The 18,057-nt window shown below is 39.8% G+C and overlaps 1 protein-coding gene across 1 annotated transcript in view; it reads left to right on the forward strand.

Annotated features, from left to right (window-relative positions):
- Window positions 1–18,057, forward strand: part of galnt9 (polypeptide N-acetylgalactosaminyltransferase 9) — a 108,638-nt gene that overhangs the window by 24,632 nt on the left and 65,949 nt on the right. Inside the window, exons 3-4 of the mRNA XM_004558551.3 lie at window positions 4,624–4,790; window positions 17,687–17,861. Of these exons, the coding sequence (XP_004558608.1) occupies window positions 4,624–4,790; window positions 17,687–17,861 (342 nt within the window). The remainder of the gene's footprint in view (window positions 1–4,623; window positions 4,791–17,686; window positions 17,862–18,057) is intronic.

Here is an 18,057-nt window from a genome sequence, read left to right on the forward strand (position 1 = left end):
ATGTCGACACTGAAATCCACTGTCCCACCACGTCTCTACTAGAAGCAGCCATGCTGCCCGCGACATTTTCAAGATCACTCTGGTAATGTTCATTAAACACAATCTCTGCACTGCATATATGACTGGCAGGGGTGAAATATACATTACTTTGTTTTGTCATGCTTTAATTGTGTCTCTGCAAAGGAGAGCTGCGGCGCAAAAGAACCCTCCTCAAACTCACTGCCAGATTTGTCCTTGTATTTATAGACCTGGCAGGGCAGACTGAGAGAGCCAATAGAGAAAGCTGCGAGAGGGAACAAAGGAGTTTCTGAGCACAAATGCACACGGAAGGGCTGCAATGATACAGTGGAGGGGTTATCAATCAAAACGTTCGTGCATTTACTCGCACGCAAAACACAAGAATCTAGCTTAAAGCATAAAAATACACAGAGCGCTTCATCATAAACACTCTCTGTGGCTTGGTTGTCCTTTCATGAGCTCTGCTGTCAAATACATGTAGGCTTGGGTGAGGGTGTGGTTGATAACAGAGCGTGACGTCAAGCTTTACAAGTCAAGAGAAGCAAACATGAACAGCTAGAAGCTTCAGCTGGCTATAAATCCTGTGATTAAAAAGAAATCAGTATTGAAAAACATCTCATAAAGACTACAGTTGCTTCTCAAATAAACCCAGATTAAAAAAGAGAAATCCAACATCATGCCGGCCAAGTCATTTTGGTTTTTTCTTCGTTTTCACTGGTTGTTTGGTTTAGTTTTTATCACTAAAAACGACTCTGTTATGTTTAGGAAAAGTCGTTTCTAAATGCTTCTTTCCAACAATAATCCTGCACAAATTGCACTCAACAGTATCCTGTCCATTTATATGTCACGCCCAGCAGCATCCACATGTGACGAGTTTGGAGTGAGTTACCCATCTTTATGCATATCTCTGTTTTTGACATAAGGTTAGTCTTATTCTATGTTTGTCCCTTATTTCTTTCTTATTTCTACACATATCAGCCAGAATATTAGAACCTGATATTGTGTAGGCAGCCAAAACAGCCGTGACACATGAGGGAATTGACTGGGACCTCATGGGGTATCCTGTTGTGTCTGTCACTGGGAAATTGACAGTGAATAGGGCTTGTTCCAGCGCATCCAGTGAAAGCATGATTGGACTGGGATCTGGGGAGTTTGGGGAGGCTGGGTCAAAACCCTTGAGCTTTCTGATGTGTTCAAGGAACAGAGCTAAAGCGCTGTGATGGTGCCGCTGTGCAGGAGTACCATCGCTGTGGATGGTACCTGCTGAAATGTTTAGGTGGGTGTTAGGTAGGTGTCACATGAATGATGAGTTTGCCAGCTGGACATTCTAGCAAGATAGTTAACATTCATAAAACGTCTGTTTTTTAATGCCGTGGCTGAACAGTTTATGTGTCCAGTGATAGCACATGCGATATTTTGCATTTAGACCTCAGACTTCAGTTCAAACTTGCAGTTTAAAGTTGAGAGGCATTAAAAAGTTTAACTTTTTCCAAAATTTATATTCGCTATACTAAGATGTGATACGGAGAGCATGCAACAGATATGCAAAGTAAAAATGCAAAGTGGATGAAGGTAAATAGAAGATGACCTTTCAGAAATGCTTTTTTATATTTTTATTTATTTATTTATTTTAGAGAGATATGGAAAGCATTTACTATATAACTTCACAAGTAAATAAGATGCCATCTGCTGTGCCATCCCACATATTTGTTACTTCTTCCTTTGCCAGTTCTCATTGTTAAAAGGTGAGAAATTTCTTCACTCTCGTGCAAACACGCACACAAACACACACACACACACACACACACACACACACACACACACACACACACACACACACACACACACACACACACACACACACACACACACACACACACACAGACACTCAGTGGCTGTGCAGTGAGCACCAGGAGTCTTCCACTGGGTGGAACAAGGATGTAACTATAGCACCATGCAGGGCTCCATCTGCTATGTGGCCATCCCTCTGTGGCCTGACCCCCACGGATGCTGCTGAGTCAAAGTGACATTCTGGTTCACAGGGGTATTAGAAAGCCGAGCACCAGCAGAGAGGTAGCTCACAGCAAGAGTGGACGAGTAGCAGACATACCCTTTTTTTTCTTCACTTTTTTTGTCCTGATTGACATTTTGTCAGTCAGGACAACTAGAGCCAATAGAAAATTGTTATTTCCTTTTCAGTAAGTTATATTTGGATCTAGTGGGAATAGCAGGCCGTAACCAGCTTACAGATAAGACAGGTAAACAACTTAAATAGTGCACCCTAGATGAGGTCTAATTGGATGCGTCAGCTGAGCCATCGGCTAATGTGAGCTGGCACTAAGATCGACTGATCTGGGAGGTCCCAGCATTTGTGGCCTGTCGTAATATGTCTGACTACATGACTATAGAGATAACTGAAAATATCACCACTCTCATTACTGTTTTTACGACTAAGGATGATGTCAGCAGCGTTGGCGCCTCTCCGTCTTCGTATTTAGCAAAACACTTTAAAGGCTGAGAAGGATTTACTGAAGCTAAATGGGAATCATAGTTTTGTTTACCCTGTAGTTCATTTCTATCAATATTCAGACGCAGAACAGTACTACAAGTGTTTCCTGCTCTTGTAAATAATTCAGCCACAGCAGTTATAATAGCCACCTCATTATCCCCGCATAATGAATTAGGGACGTGGAAACATGGGGAAATAAAAGCAGATGTGAGTGAAATGTGTTTGTCAGGCATTGAATTCTGAGCCTAATTGGGGCCGTGTGGAGGGGTGGGGGGGGTGGCAATCGCAAGATGCTGACTGCGTGTATTCACAGTTGCCATAGGAATCATTTAAGTGCTTCTGTCCAGTTAACACTGTTATTTCTTACTGCAAACTCGCAGTGCGTCTTTCAGAGAATACTGTATTTTCCAGAAATGACAGGGACGTTTGCCAGACTTGAAAACAACTATTATTAGCCGCGGAGAGTCTCAGCATCGTGACAGAATGTGTGAACTTAGAACAAGTGACGCTAGTGCACAGATCATTTTAATAATTGGGTCAGTCTCGGTAGCGGCACGATGTAGGACTCTAATCACAGATGTACAAAAGGGGTTGCTGTGGAGTCTGTGTGAGGAGGAGGCAGAAAGTTGAAAATGGATAGGGAGGGCTCCGCGGTTATGAAGGATGAAAGGAGGCTGAATGGGAGAGGGAGGAGGACACCGAACATATCAACAGCCTTTCTACTGCAGGAACCATGAGCAGACACCCTGATTGGCCCTGTAAGCCTTTTTCTGTGCAGTATAAGATCGGTCTGACTCACACAGTGATGTAATCATTTTGTGACAGGTGCAACCCTGCATTCGTTTTATGTTATTTCTTTTTTCTCCACCTCTGTGGCAGATGGTATTATGTTTGAATGAGCAGCAGTCTGTTTTTCTTTATCTTAGTTCCAATATTTAGCTTTTTCCCCCTTTTTTTCAAAATGGCACATGTTCCAAGTCAAAGCAATCAACATTGAGGTTTTCAGGGACTCTCAGAAGTACCCACTCCAGAGTAGGTCCTTTTATTTTCCCTGAAAACGGCTGTCAAAGACTTTGTTAAATTGTCTAATTGTTGTTTCGCTCAGTATTTCTAGCATTTGTATCTCCGTTTTGTGTATGTTGTTTTTGAATCTGATTTGGTCCTACATTTGAGAAGAACACAGAATACCAATCTTTATTATTGAGTCTTTATTATTCATGTATTTGGCTTCTTCACATTCAGCACGCACTCTCCCATTACGCACAACGGAGATAAAACGCAGTCAGTTTGACTTTTGGCTGCCTGCTTCTACTAGGATATGTTGTCTTCATCGTACCATTAGCACTGAAAGGATACTATAACAACAAACTTTACCCTCCATGTTACCAAAGTCATACTTACAGTTTCTGGTAGGCTGGCTGTGCTGTGTGTTTTTCCATGTGGTCTCTTTGTTATCTTTAGTTTCTTTTCTTTTGCAGATGAAAACTGGGTCATTTGTAAATTAAAATATTTATTATTCCTCTGCCTTTGAGATAAATAGTTGTGCATCGGAGAGAAATATAAGTGTTTGCACTATGAAAATTCCTCTTTTACAGACCATTTTACTCACTCAAGGGAAAAACTTCTTTTTTAAATCCAACCAGCAGAAGCAAACAATGATGCCGATGTTAACACATTCAACTCACGAACATCTCTGATATGAACATTTTAGCCTTTGATATGGTTGTAACTCATGACTTTTTCCTTGCTTACCTGAACACCTAAAAGGACCAGAGCCATTATTAATACCACGAGTTACTCCTGTGATGTCCCTGCTACAACATTTCAAAGTGTCGGCTTCAGCCTTCCTGAAGGTCACAACACGACCCCTGAGATGGCTCCACAATTTTCAAACTTAGCAAACCTTTCCTTGCTGTAGACTCACATTAACATACATGTATAAAACTCACAATCTACCTTGCAGCAAGCAACAGCTTCTTGAATATACTCTTTGTCTTCTCTAATATAGTCATATTAATCCTTTGAAGGAAAAATGCAATTAATAAAGTCAGCGTAGGTTTAATATCGGTGAATAATTCTTGCATTTCTTTTATCAGGTGTAAGCAGATGACGTACCCAGAGGACCTTCCTCAGATCTCAGTAGTCTTTATCTTTGTGAATGAGGCTCTGTCAGTGATCCTGCGCTCCGTCCACAGTGTGGTCAATCACACACCGGCACACCTGCTGAAGGAGATCATCTTGGTAGATGACAACAGTGACAGTGGTAAGACCTTTCACGGTTTTATTAATATAATATCTTATATTGGTTTTAATTCTCTTAAAAAATACCAGTTGTTTTTCTGTTGAGGTCAGTCTTTGTTCTTTAACATTAACTGAAAGCTTTAATTGAAATCTAGCCAGTTACAGTATTTCCTTATTGCAACATGTTTTTGTTTTTTGTATCAGGATCCTATCTCTAAGCTTATTCTCGGACAGGGAATTAAAAAAAAAATCTTATGGTTTGCTTATTCAGTTGAGACAGCCACTTTATTTAACTCTGGCTGTCTTCTCTCATGGAACAGCGCAACGTTTTTAAATTCATGTCTGAATTGTTGGTCTGTTTATGCTACGGTATATTTTAGTATTTTCTTATGTGTTCCTGTACCACACTTTTCTGAGTTTTTTATGTCTGTTTGGGTTCGTGAGTAACGGTTGAGGTGATGGCGAACCCCTGAGGGTAAACACTTGAGCACCAGGTTTTAAAATAGCATAAAAAAAGTGGGGGGAGCAGGGATGGATTTGTCTCATCTACACTGCCGTGTACTACTGTCTCCATGGCAATGTGGGCAAATCCTTCAGTGGTCTCCACTCCTCGGTGCCCACAGCAGCTGATGATGCTTAGCTTCATCTCCCCAAAGCTTTCCTGTTTGGAGAGCGAGTCACAATGAACTAGATTCCAGACCATGCTTGGCCCTTCTTCACTTGGCACTGAGTAGCAAGCCTGCCTCCCTCAGGCTGGCAGAAGAAAAGGACGCATAAATAACATACTAAAAGAAGGCAAACCAGGAGTCACCACTGGCACATTTCCATTCCCCACTAAGCCTCTAACTGCCGACCATTAAAAAGGGAGGCTTTAAAAGTCAGCGAACAGAGAGAATGGAGTCTGACCTCATGTCTCATTATATCGGCTTGACTGTAGTAGTAAACAAAACCTCTCCAGTGACTTCGTCGGTGGATTATTTTCAAACGAGGAACAGTTGTTATTATTTAGTAGTACGAAAGCTCGGGCTAATTGGGTTGGCATGTGTTCTGCAGTCATTTCCCTTTGAAATATACTTGGCTTCCTGTCTGTTTTATTCTTTCCTGCTTTTTAGACTATGTATCTCGCCTTCATAGTGTTCACCTATGTCTTGTTTCCTACTAGCTGCTCAGTCACACTACAGTAAAGATAGGACAGCAACCTCCATCCGGCTAGAAGCAATTGGTGGCTGCCCCGTGATTCAATTGAATATTTTTGCATTTAGCAAGTGATTGCAAGTAATTACGATAACCAACTGGGTGCCCAGTGTATGCACATGCAAAGTCCTCAACCTCTGGGCGACTAATAGGGGTGGATTTAAAAAATCGATTTCCCAATTTGACTCGATTTTAGTTTGAACAAAGCAATTGTGATTCATCAAATCCTGAATCGATTTTGAAATCTAAAAGTATTTTGCCAGAAATGCCAGAATCTCAGCTTCAAGCTCACAAAACTATTTTATCAACTGCCAAACAGCTAAAACAGCAAATAATTAAAGAGCAGGTAAACGCATGCCGCAAAAAGATATAAACACAAAGCGCGACCCGACGACACGCACACGTACATGCTGTTGGTGCTGAAAGACGATGTCTCACAGATTCTGAAGCTGCAGGTTTCGTCACTCTCCAATCCAAATTCATCAAAGACAAGAAAGCCTCATTTTAAAATTATGCCAAATTGCAAAACGCTTAGCTGTGTCTCTAATTAATCCTCTGTAACTTTACCTAATGCTGCTTCACTTCAGCAGCATTAGGTAATGTTCATATGTTGATTCGTGGTTTTCCTCAGTTTTTGTTCTACTGCAGAATATTTTTAAGGCGGTTATCTGCCATAGAAAGCCAGGCCAGAAAAATCTTCATGTTTTCTGTTTTTTTATCTTCAGTTACTTTGACACAAAGCCACCTGCTGTGATGCTCAAACCTATGGTGAAGTCTCACGAGTGTCAGCTTTGTTTTTATATATACATATAAAATATGGATATGTAATGATAAATGATCACAATGATAATATTTTTGACTGTCTGAGTTGAAATTGAATCGAATCGGAACCTTGTGAATCAGTGACGATACCCAGCCTGGTAACCACTTTTAATTGCAAAGGGATTGTGCAGGTCGCCTGCACATAATTGCAGTCCAATTTATAGAGGAAGAGAGATTGCCAGAAAATTTCAATAAATCCAAGTCAGCTGTGCCAAGCGTCTATGTGTTTCTTTGCAGTAGGGGACTCAGCTCTGCTGGCTGTATTCTGGTCATTTTCTCATGCTTCTTAGGTTTTCCAGCACAGATCTTTTCCTGATTTATTATAGCTTATTACTACATTATTATAAACAGCTGCAAGTAGTTGCCAACTTGACTACATTCAATTGCAAACTGATGGCCCTGGTAGCAGGTTTTTGTCACCATCTTGAAGTGCCAAAGTTGTTCTGAACACTGCGAGTGTTGGTGAATGGTCACAGACCTGGTCAACATCTTCAAAGCAGCCATTTCAAAGGCACCGATAATGCAAGTTCTGGTCATGTCACAGTCTCCACTTGTTGTTTTGTCTAGTGCGATTGTTTCTGGTCCAGTACCTGCCTGTGCTAGCTGTCTCTTCTTTAAGGTTCTCATTCAAAGAGTGTAGGACACATTAATGCAGCCAGTCAGTCAGCAGCATTTGCAAAACAAATACATAATTAGGTTGCATTTCTAAGTACATGGCTACGTGTAGAACGCCTTCAAAAATCTAATTTTGAAGCAATTACCTAAAGAAAAAGGAAAAAAGAGGGAATCAATTATGTATTTGTGAAGTAATAAAATCTGGGTTTACAATGTTTTTATCCATTCATCATCACTCATTTTGACTGATAAAAGCATTGCATGGATTCAACATTACATTTCCCTTCAGTCCTGTAGTTTTACCAGTATTCAACTCACTCTTTTGATTTTATCTTCATCTTTATTGCTTTTTGGTCCATGTGCACGGTTCAGCAAAAAAGTAATGAATGCTGGCTCAAACGTAAAGTAGCAAAACATAAAGCCGGCATTCTTTTCCAAGTTATTTCACCCCAGAATCGTGGCCACTGCAGGAATGGAAGCTTGTCAAAACTGTCACAATAAAGTTGTCTCTGCTGAAAACGGACAAATTAAAACTGCTGTAAAAGAGGTTAACGTTAGTCTGCAGACATCACACTACATGACTAACAGCATGTGACTGCACTGTGCTTTAATTGACCACGTGCCTCATTCATCTGTAATGAAAGGTCAGTTTCAGGTCATTATCGCATCCATCAGCTTCTCTTAGTGTATGTTTACCAACACTGATGATAATTTGTGCAGATGTGCGAGTGGTGTCTTGGGAGTTGCGGCGCTGTGACATTAGAAAATTAACATGCAGACTGGACTGTTTGACCTTTAGTGGCTGCCTCTTACTGTCCCTGCTCGTTTAAGTAAAACTCAGTGAAATGAACTGAGGCACAGCCACTCCTGGAGTAAAAAATCACACACAGGAAACATGTTTGCCATGCCACGGCGACACATTTTCTTCACTGTGACATTTCTTTGATGACAGGTAGCACTGCTTCTAGTGTGCTATACTAAATTTACCCTTCCCCATTGATGAGCTGTGACTGTGTGTGTCAGTCAGGATGACTCCAGTTCATAGCTGTTCATAATGCGAGTAGCAAGGAAAGACTCAATGAGGCCTACGGTATTAAATTCCAGCAGATACCATCATAAATTGACAACTTAATGATTCATATAATGAAAACACGATATAAACTGAAAGCCATGTTGATTACAGCTTGTAATATACATTTCAAGTCAATACTGAATTGCTTTAAACGTTGCATACATTAAATCAGATTTATTCTTCAGAACAGACGGCATGCTCATTAGCAAAGAGCAAGAAATTCCTCTCACAGACAATTAATTAGGCAAAGAAAATGCACATTCAATTGAATATACAATTAAATATATTTCTTTTTGTTTGAATGGAACTGAGTCCTCATTTGCAGAAATAATTAAGGAACAAGAGTTTTCTTTGGTTAAATTTGCAGCAGGAAGCAGAAATCTAGAAAAATAGATACACAGCCTTCCTCCTGCAGCTTTTCTTTCTCTGCTCTAAGCTCCTCCCACCAGCAAAGGCTTGAAACAAATATATGAATTAGAAGTTCGCACAATGCAGAACTCCATTTCTTTATTAACTGCATCTAGTAGTCTCAGAAAAAGGGGTTGGCGATATATCGAATTTACTCGAGGTATCGCAGGTTTTTCCAAGTATGATGGTTCAAATGGTTTTATTGCAACCGTCGAGTATAAATTGCCATGCGTGTTGTATTCTGTTGAAACTATTGCTGCAAAAGGTAGCAAATTTATTCCACCAGCTGAAAAGTCATCCATTGCAAAGTTATCACTGTTTTAAACTCTGCATATCAACGTCTCCCCACACAGAAAACATTAAATAAACCAGCTGTGACGCCTGTGACTGTTCTTGGTTTGAGGTCGCTACATTTTTTTGTCTTATAATTCTTATATATAATTCTGTCAGTCTGCCCCAGGGCAGCTGTGGCTACAACTGTAGCTTGCCTCCACCAGTGTGTGAATGCGAGAGTGAATGAATAGTGGCATTGTAAAGCGCTTTGGGTGCCTTGAAAAGCGCTATATAAATCCAATCCATTATTATATGTTACAATTAAAAAAAGAGCACCTTTGTAATTTCACTTGTTTTATTTTGTCTCGTGAATTATTGCTTGATGTCCTTTATTGTTGCTATTTGTTTGTTAAAACCACAGATAGAGATTTACTGTGGCAATACTGCCATTTGTGAAAACATCTGTGTGCAGCTGATGGTTAAATTTTTTTTTTAATTCATTCTGATTTTTTGTATTCAAAGTAGAAAACAAATATGGAGTGGTCAATTTGAATGAGTATACCAGTGCATGTTTAGGCACTATATGCTTCAAAATAACATTTGTATTTGAATGTTATTTAAGCACATCATGATATACATCGTGTGTCGTGATATAGCCAAAAAATATTGTGATTTTAGATTTTCCTCATGCTACCCAGCCCTACTTAGAATAAATACGTTGCTCTAACTTAGTTATCTTAAATAAGCGCCACCAAGTTTCCATAATTTTTCTAAGTTCTGGAACATAAAAAATTAAATTAAACTGTCCCATATAACACATGGTGGTGAAGGTGTGCATGGATTTTTTTTTCCTGTTTTAAAAATAAGTCATACGCCTGACTTTAGTCTCACCCAAGTGTTAGACGTGATCTTGTGTGAGTCTTTGAGACGTCTGTGTCATCAGCTTAATTTTTCTTTTCCTGACAAAAACATGAAGAAATTGCTCAATAAAAATCTTTAACAAATTTTTAAGCAATACATGCAAAAATGATTCCAACTAAAACTCACATATGCAAATTGATGTTTATTTATTTATTTTTTCATAGAAGGTTCAAGAAACAATTTAGTTAAAAAATGTAAATGTTCTTTGTTTCATGGTTCAGGCGTTACAGGTTTAACCTGGGATTGCAATCGTGCTCTCTCAGGGGAAACTGGCCCATCGCACCACCACGTCGTACTTCCTGTGTTAACCTTTTTACCCTTTTAGTCTGGACTGATAAAACTGGCTAGGCTTTCTAAATCCAGATAACAGAGCCTAGAGTAGCTACAGGACTCTAGTTCCCTCTAATTTCACTTCCAGTATATTGAAAGATTAGCGTAGACTTTTTTCCCCTAACAATGTCAAAAAGCATTTTGCCTGCTACAACTTTTACAGCTTTCAGTCATTGCTTGCAGCAAACAAGCTGTACAGTATCTCTAGCAATTTATCTGTCAGTTATTCAGAGAAAATCAAGCAAGATGTTGAGCGATAAGAATTTAAAATGAAGCAGATGCTCAGACATTAAGATCAGGTACGTTAGAAGAGGAAAAGATCAAACACCAACCAGTTTACTGTCATGCTGTTCCCAATAAATGCGTGAGAGGTGGGTGACCTCAATATTGCTGACATGCCGCGGCACAAATCATTTCTGCAACTCTGAAGCGTGTTGACAAAAACGTTTTCCACTTACAGTGACGAACTGTACTGTACTCTGACGCAGCGTTTCAGCTGGAAGCTTTCGTGTCAGGATGACAAGCACATGATTCCTTTTTTAATATTTAATCCATCATCACATTACTTGTGGTGAGCCAGTTTACCCATTAGGTAACTTTACTATTCTGCTCATGATTGATGAAAGCGATCGATATCTGGCCTGTTCAGGGATCAGTGTCGGAGACAAGTCAATAAATCCAGAGTTAAAAGAATGTGGCCTGTGGTTTGTGTTGCACAAGTAAATCTCTTTCCTCTGAAGGTGATCATTTTACTTCGCCAGACAAAAACATAATTAAGAGGTGTTCTGAGGCTGGTCTTATTGGAGGAGAAAATCCTGGGGGTTAATTTTAATAGACTGCCAGTTAGACATCTCTTTGGACAGCAGGAAGGAGTGAATGTTCAGGCTTTAAAAAGAATGTTCAGTAACACTTCATCATCCACCCTTAACACAGCACTCTATAACCTCCCATGACTTCCAGGGATTCATGGTGTTCCTTGCACAGTATGTATTCATTTAAATTCACAGTATGATGGATAGTTATCCTCTGCCATGTTGCATTGCCAGTACTTTAAAATGTATTCCCAGCTCCATAACTCTCTTCCGATGGATGCATTCCAGCGTTTTATTTGCAAGGATCAGAGAGAGCCCCATAACTTTTCTTCTTTCCAGCAAAGCCTAGTAATTATTACACCCTAATAGCTTTTATTGTATTGTAGCTGCAGGGTAGACTGATGATGAAGGAGCCTCACTGCACAGGTCCGAAACCTGCTATGGGTGCAATCAGAACTAAGCTGCTGAGGTGCTTTACAATGCAGCTTCTAACAGTGACTGATTTAAATTCAATAAGATGAACCCTACAAACCTTATAGTTCATAAATTATTTTACGTGATGTTATTATTAAATTCCCACAACGTTTTCATGTGTATCCATCCCTTTGTGATCCTTTAAAGAGCTGGATAAAAAGTAGATGAAAGAGAAAAAGTCAAACTTTAATAAGTCCAGCTTTTGCAGGATGGGATGCTTCTTACCATTTGGGACACATTAAAGGGGTATCAACACAGAAAGTGACTAGCAGTGAGCAGAGACCACAGGAAGTCAATGCCAACATTCAACCTTCAAGAGATGACAGGCACAGTAACTGCTGGTTACATGGAGTGGGTGTATCCCAAGTTAAACCTTTCAATACACTGGAGACAGCAGTAGGCAGTGGTTAGGGACCAACTGCTACAAAGTGATGCATAGCAAACACATTCCCTCTTCTGTCGTTACCTTTTCCATCCATCCATTTGTTATCTTATTCAGAGTTCAGCTTCCATAGGGTGAGAGATGAGTACACCGTGGACGGATCGCCAGCGTGTCGCAGTGCTGGAACAGAGAGACAGACAGACATTTGCACTCACAGTGCCAATTTAGAATCATCAATTAACCTAACCTCACTAACTGCGTGTCTTTGGACTGAGGGAGGAAGCCAGAGTACCTGGAAAGAACCCACACAGACGCAGGAAGAACATGACATGCAAACTGCACCCAGAAAGGCCCTGATGTTGGATTAGGACCTTTTTACCTACCTACACCACCATGGTGCACATCATTACCGATTTATAAAGGGGGGGGAAAGTCATAAAATTATTGATTTTTCTCTTGACTTTTAATTTGAGTGATTTGAAAATATCAAACAGTAGAAGCTGATTTTGATTCAAATTAATCGACATCATCTCAACCTGTCAGGATGAATGTTCTAAATGACCACCTCATATATGTCATCAGCAGAGGAGGTACTCAAATAGTTTACTGCTGTAAATGACCCACAGCAGACCTGACAGTTCAATGCTTTTCAGCATACTTATTAACTTGGATGCTGTACACACAGCGGCTGCAGCTTTCCAGCCGCACACATCACCATCTCTAACAACCACAGACAGACAGCACAGCTTTTTATGCCAGAAAGGTGGGATTGCAGATGCTGTGCAGGTGCATCCGTCTCTCAGACCACGCCCCGCCACAACTACAAACACAGAAAAGATGTATGTCATCACAGTCACAAATATTAAAAAGTAATTTTTTTACAGAAAATGCTTCGGATGACTGCTCTGTAGTAGCTGTAGTAGTGGCAAAAGTACCACGGTGTCAAAATAAGAGCAGGGGCAAAGCTGCAATATAAGTACAAACTACCAGTATGCCTTCAAAGTTTGTTACCATGGCACCCTTGTTAAATACATTTACAGTAATAAATGGTCATTCAAATTCTGTCTAATTGTTTACTTACCTGATGTAGTGTTCACGTGGACTTCAACACCATTAATCTAGCTTAGCTTAGACAATTTTGCAAATTGCCTATTAGGGAAGTTGTATCTATTGCATCTGTATCTGTCTACAAAATGAAAGAATACCCTTTTTTTTCCTTTCTTTTTTCTTTAGCTAGGACCCGTGGCAAATATGAGGGGCATCTATTAAATCTCCAAAATTACATACTTTTGACTGGGTTCCCCTAGGACCTCAACATACTGGTACTTTTAAAAAGCAATATGTAAAATAGAACTAGAAACGAATGATATGAAGTCATTGGGAACTAAATGACAAAATCATGGAAATTAAAATGATGGGAAAAAGCCTCAGGGGTCTGCAGGTACTGCAGTCTGTGGGATTACTGGTTAATTTAGTGTTAAATGCTCATGCTTTTTTTCTGTCTCTTCGAGGGCCAGTAGGATACCAGCAAATTCACCCTCTCTCCCTGCAGCATTCACCACTGTATGTTAAGACCTTCAGCTAGAAAAAGACTCCTGACAATCCTTCACTATGTCTCCTCAATGACACACAGGGGATTAGACTGCCATTTTTCTTATACTTTCACCGGCTGATTTATGTTGCTAGCTGAAGTCAGAAGCTAGGTGTGGATGCTGTTCAGAGCCGATGTGCCACACGCTTCCTTATTAATCTCTCCCTCAGAAAGTGGAGCGCTCAGCAGTAACCCAGAGGAGAAGCTCAAACAGCCATCTATCCTCCGACGAAACACAGACAGCAATTTGCACAACTGGCTGTTTACCCATCAAACTTTGTTTCCAGTGATGACAGCCAGCCTCATCCGTGAGAGGAGAGCAGAGCAGAGACAATATTATAATCCAGTTGGAATAAAGACTTGCGATGAGGAATGCCTTAGGACTACAGTAACTTGTATAGAAATCGTTAACTTGGTCTCAAGTGACTAGAATAGAAATACACAACATTAACATCTATACACATCTATACAGAATATTAAAGGAAAAGCTCATGTTTTCCAGCAGTTTCTAATTAAATGAAACAATTACTGGAAAATTTAAGATGAATTTCTAAGTAAGACGAGATAAGATAAGACTTTATTGATCCCACAACGGGGAAATTTTTGCGTCACCTCAGCTCAGGTACAGATATCAGAAGGAAATACAAAAATACAAATAAGTACAATCAATGAAAAAAAGTAAGATAATACACTATATACAATGGTAGCATACACAGTATGTGATTATGGATATGGTTGGAAATATGGAAGACATAAACTATATAGCTTGATTTAGCTATTGTACCACTATTATTCCTATTTACACACACATGTACACACTAAATATACATATGTATACATATGTACATTTTTATTTTATTCTATTCTGTACAGTTGTGTACTGTATTTATTCTTATTGTATTCTAATTTTTGCCTCATAACTTTTGCACTGTCCACTTCCTGCTGTGACAAAACAAATTTCCCACGTGTGGGACTAATAAAGGTTATCTTATCTTATCTTATCTTATATACATACGTATACCTGCACATGTCCATACACATGGAAGGTCCATTATGCATGAAGTGGTGACCGTGGATGTTCACAGTGTCCAGTGACTTATGACATCGTGATTGAGGAGTTATAAGTATTCTTGTGTTGGCTATGCTCCCCTTTTTTTTGAATGGAAGCATGGTCTAGTACAGCGGTGCCCAACCCCCGGGCCTCGGGCCGGTACCGGCCGTGAGAGTTGAGGCTCAGGTGTGAAATGTGTGGTTTTCAGGGTTTTTATCGGTTTTCAGCGTTATTTTGTTATCGTTTTTATCATTAACTCTGTTTTCCTGGGTCTTTTCACGTGTGTTATGAATAAATCTTCTTTTTTTCGGTACCGGTACTAGTTTTATTTTGTTGTATTTATCCGCGACACCTTAAAGGCCGGTCTGTGAAAATATTGTCGGGCATAAACCGGTCCGTGGCGCAAAAACGGTTGGGGACCGCTGCTCTAGTATGCTCAGAATCAGTGTTCTGCTTCATTATGAATCCTTATTCACAATGATGCAAAGCAGAGGGTTCTTACTGTTCTTCTGAAGCAGACCTCTTTCTTGTGTTTAGTCCTCTCAGACCACTATCAGACATTTTTCTTTTGACAGAACTTTGACTTTCTGGATCCTTCCTGTATTTGGTTTGCCAATTCTGTATCAATGATCAAAGCTTGATGTATTGATCTTCTAATGGCGTACCCACTTTTGGTCTGTCTTTTTACGCTTTGGATTCCACTGATCAAGTTTCTATCAGACTAAATGTTTTAGATTGCTGTGCTCTGTCTGCTTTGAAACCTTCAGTGTTTCCTTGGTTTGATGCTGAGAAAGCCTGCAATGGTTTTAAGTAAGCAATATTCTGCTGGTATCCCCTTTATTGCAAGTCAGCAATGGCTGCAAGTTGATTGTCTTGAATAAGCCTCTAACGAGTACATCAAATCCACCATTGTCCTCTAAAAGATGCTCTAATGGAAGCAATACAACTGAAGAAAACTGAGCTTTTTTTCAAGTTTCAAACTTCATTTCAAGTTCTGAATGATTCAACTCAGTTTAGTTTTATTCATATAAATATCATTTATCTGATAACACAAAGAGACATTCACAAGACAGCTGTAGTTATAGCAGATGTTATCATATGAAAGTGCTGAGACTCTGTGTAAAATGTAGGTGAAAAAACAGAAAGCAATGATTTACTAATCTCACAAACACATATTTAATTCACAATAGAACACAGAACACACATTAAATGTTTAAACTGACCAATTTTAATATTTCATGAAAAAATAATTATTGCCTTGTTTTGAATTTGATCGCAGAAAAACATTTAAAAGAGTTGGGACAGGAGCAGCAAAAGGCTGGAGAAGTAAATGCTCCTAAAGACGAGAGTTTCTAAGAAGAAAATACAAAATAATATTCTTCAAAGTAAAAATTGTAAAAATTTTGAGTATCTCATCATCTACAGTTTATAATATCATCAAGAGATTACGATCATCTGCTGTGTGCAAGAGACATTAAAAACAGGCATGATTTTGTTGAGGAAATCAGTGCAGCGGCTCAGGAACACTTCCAGAAATTCAAAAAAGCTGGTTGAAGCCCTGCATGCAAAGAAGAAGTTGCATGTTTTTGAAAAACATGCACAAATCATCTAAACTAAAGAGCAGAGAGGCCATCCAGCTTAATCCCAGCAGTCATTTCAGAAGCGTCCTTCATCGGAGGTGCATTAATGCCCATGGAATTGGCAGCTTGCACATCTAGAAAAGCATCTAGATGTGCTGTACTGCATTTTTTAAGAAAAGGACTTGTCGTGCACCAAAAGGACAATGGTGCACGACCACATACTGCTGCATAGTGCAGATTTAGCAAACACATGGCTTCGTACCAAAAGAATCTGAGTGCTTAACTTTCCCACCTGCGGTCAGATCCTTTCACCAGCTTAAAACATTCCTCGTCTAAAAGTCCAGCAGCTGGTCCCCTCAGCTTCCATCAAATTCAAATTGAGTTTAGATTTTTTCTTAAAATTGTACCTTTGCTCAGTTTAAAGACTTGATCTGTTTTCTGAGTTTTATTTTGAATAAAATATGTGTTGATGAAATTTGCAGTTCATTGCATTTTGGCTTGATTTCCCTTTTACACAGGGTCCCAACAGTTTCAGAATTGGACATTGTGGAGTTAGCTGTAAGAAAGCTGATGTATTTCACAGCCTTTTGAATTGATCCAAATTTCACTCCAGTACACGCTGATGTGAAAATGCTTCAGTTTAACTTGGAGAGTACAGGAAACTAAAACTGCCAGCTGGATATTTGACTTGGTGACAAACTGCTTGCTGCACAAGTAGACATATTTAGTGTCAGGATCCCAGATGTTTCCCTCTTCTTCTTGTTGATGCCTCGGGTCTTATTTCTCGTATGCTCAGCTTTTCAGCTCACACAGACTTTGTTCTGGGTACCTTAGTCCCATTTGTAGTACATCATACCACACTGGAGGTGAGAAGGAGGTATATAATCATGTTTTTCTGATTTTTTTGGTCTCCTAGCAGAAGTAACCGACCAGGAGGCACCATGACCACATGTAAAGTCACCAGAACGCGATCAGTTGTCTGTGGGATGAGCAGGACTCTATTAGGCTCTGTCTCTCTGTTTGACTGAGCTGGCAAACCTCAGTCACTGATAAGCACACATTCATGAATCACTGAATAAAGCTTCAAACTCAGAGTAGATGGGGTGTGCGTTTGATCAGAGCTGGGTTGGCTAAGAAAGTAATGCTGCTGATTGCTCTTGCTGATGAGTACTTAGTAAAGAAAAGTAATGGCTTTTTTAGTGAGTAATACGAATAACTGATTGCATTTGGTGATCACTATTTCTCTTTAGGTGTAATCTAAAAGTTAAACACTCTGAAAGGGGAAAGAAGGGATTTTCTGAGCTAAAAATCACTGACTACAGCTACCTTGTTAATGTTTTCCTGTTGTCATGTGGGTGTCTTTTAAAGGAGGGCTCTCTCTAATCTCTTCCAGTGGAGCTGAAATTCAACTTGGATCAGTATGTGAACAAACGTTACCCAGGCCTCGTAAAGATTGTGAGAAACAGCAAGCGGGAGGGTCTGATCCGGGCCCGTATACATGGCTGGAACGCGGCCACGGCTCCCGTCGTCGGCTTCTTTGACGCTCACGTCGAGTTCAACACCGGCTGGTAAGGTCATGTTTAACTTGAAAAGGTCTAAGCGGTTTCTCTGTCCTCTCTCACCTTTGCGCTTTGCTTTTTATGTTTTTTAGAACAGAGGGATGTCATGTAAATTTATTATCACTCAATTATGCAGTCTGGTCTTATCTAAGCGTTCTGATAAAACACCAGGCGAGGTTCTAACCGAGACAGCGTTTTTCAGGAC

This window comes from Maylandia zebra, linkage group LG12 (genome assembly GCF_041146795.1).
Source record: "Maylandia zebra isolate NMK-2024a linkage group LG12, Mzebra_GT3a, whole genome shotgun sequence".
Classification (NCBI taxonomy): domain Eukaryota; kingdom Metazoa; phylum Chordata; class Actinopteri; order Cichliformes; family Cichlidae; genus Maylandia; species Maylandia zebra.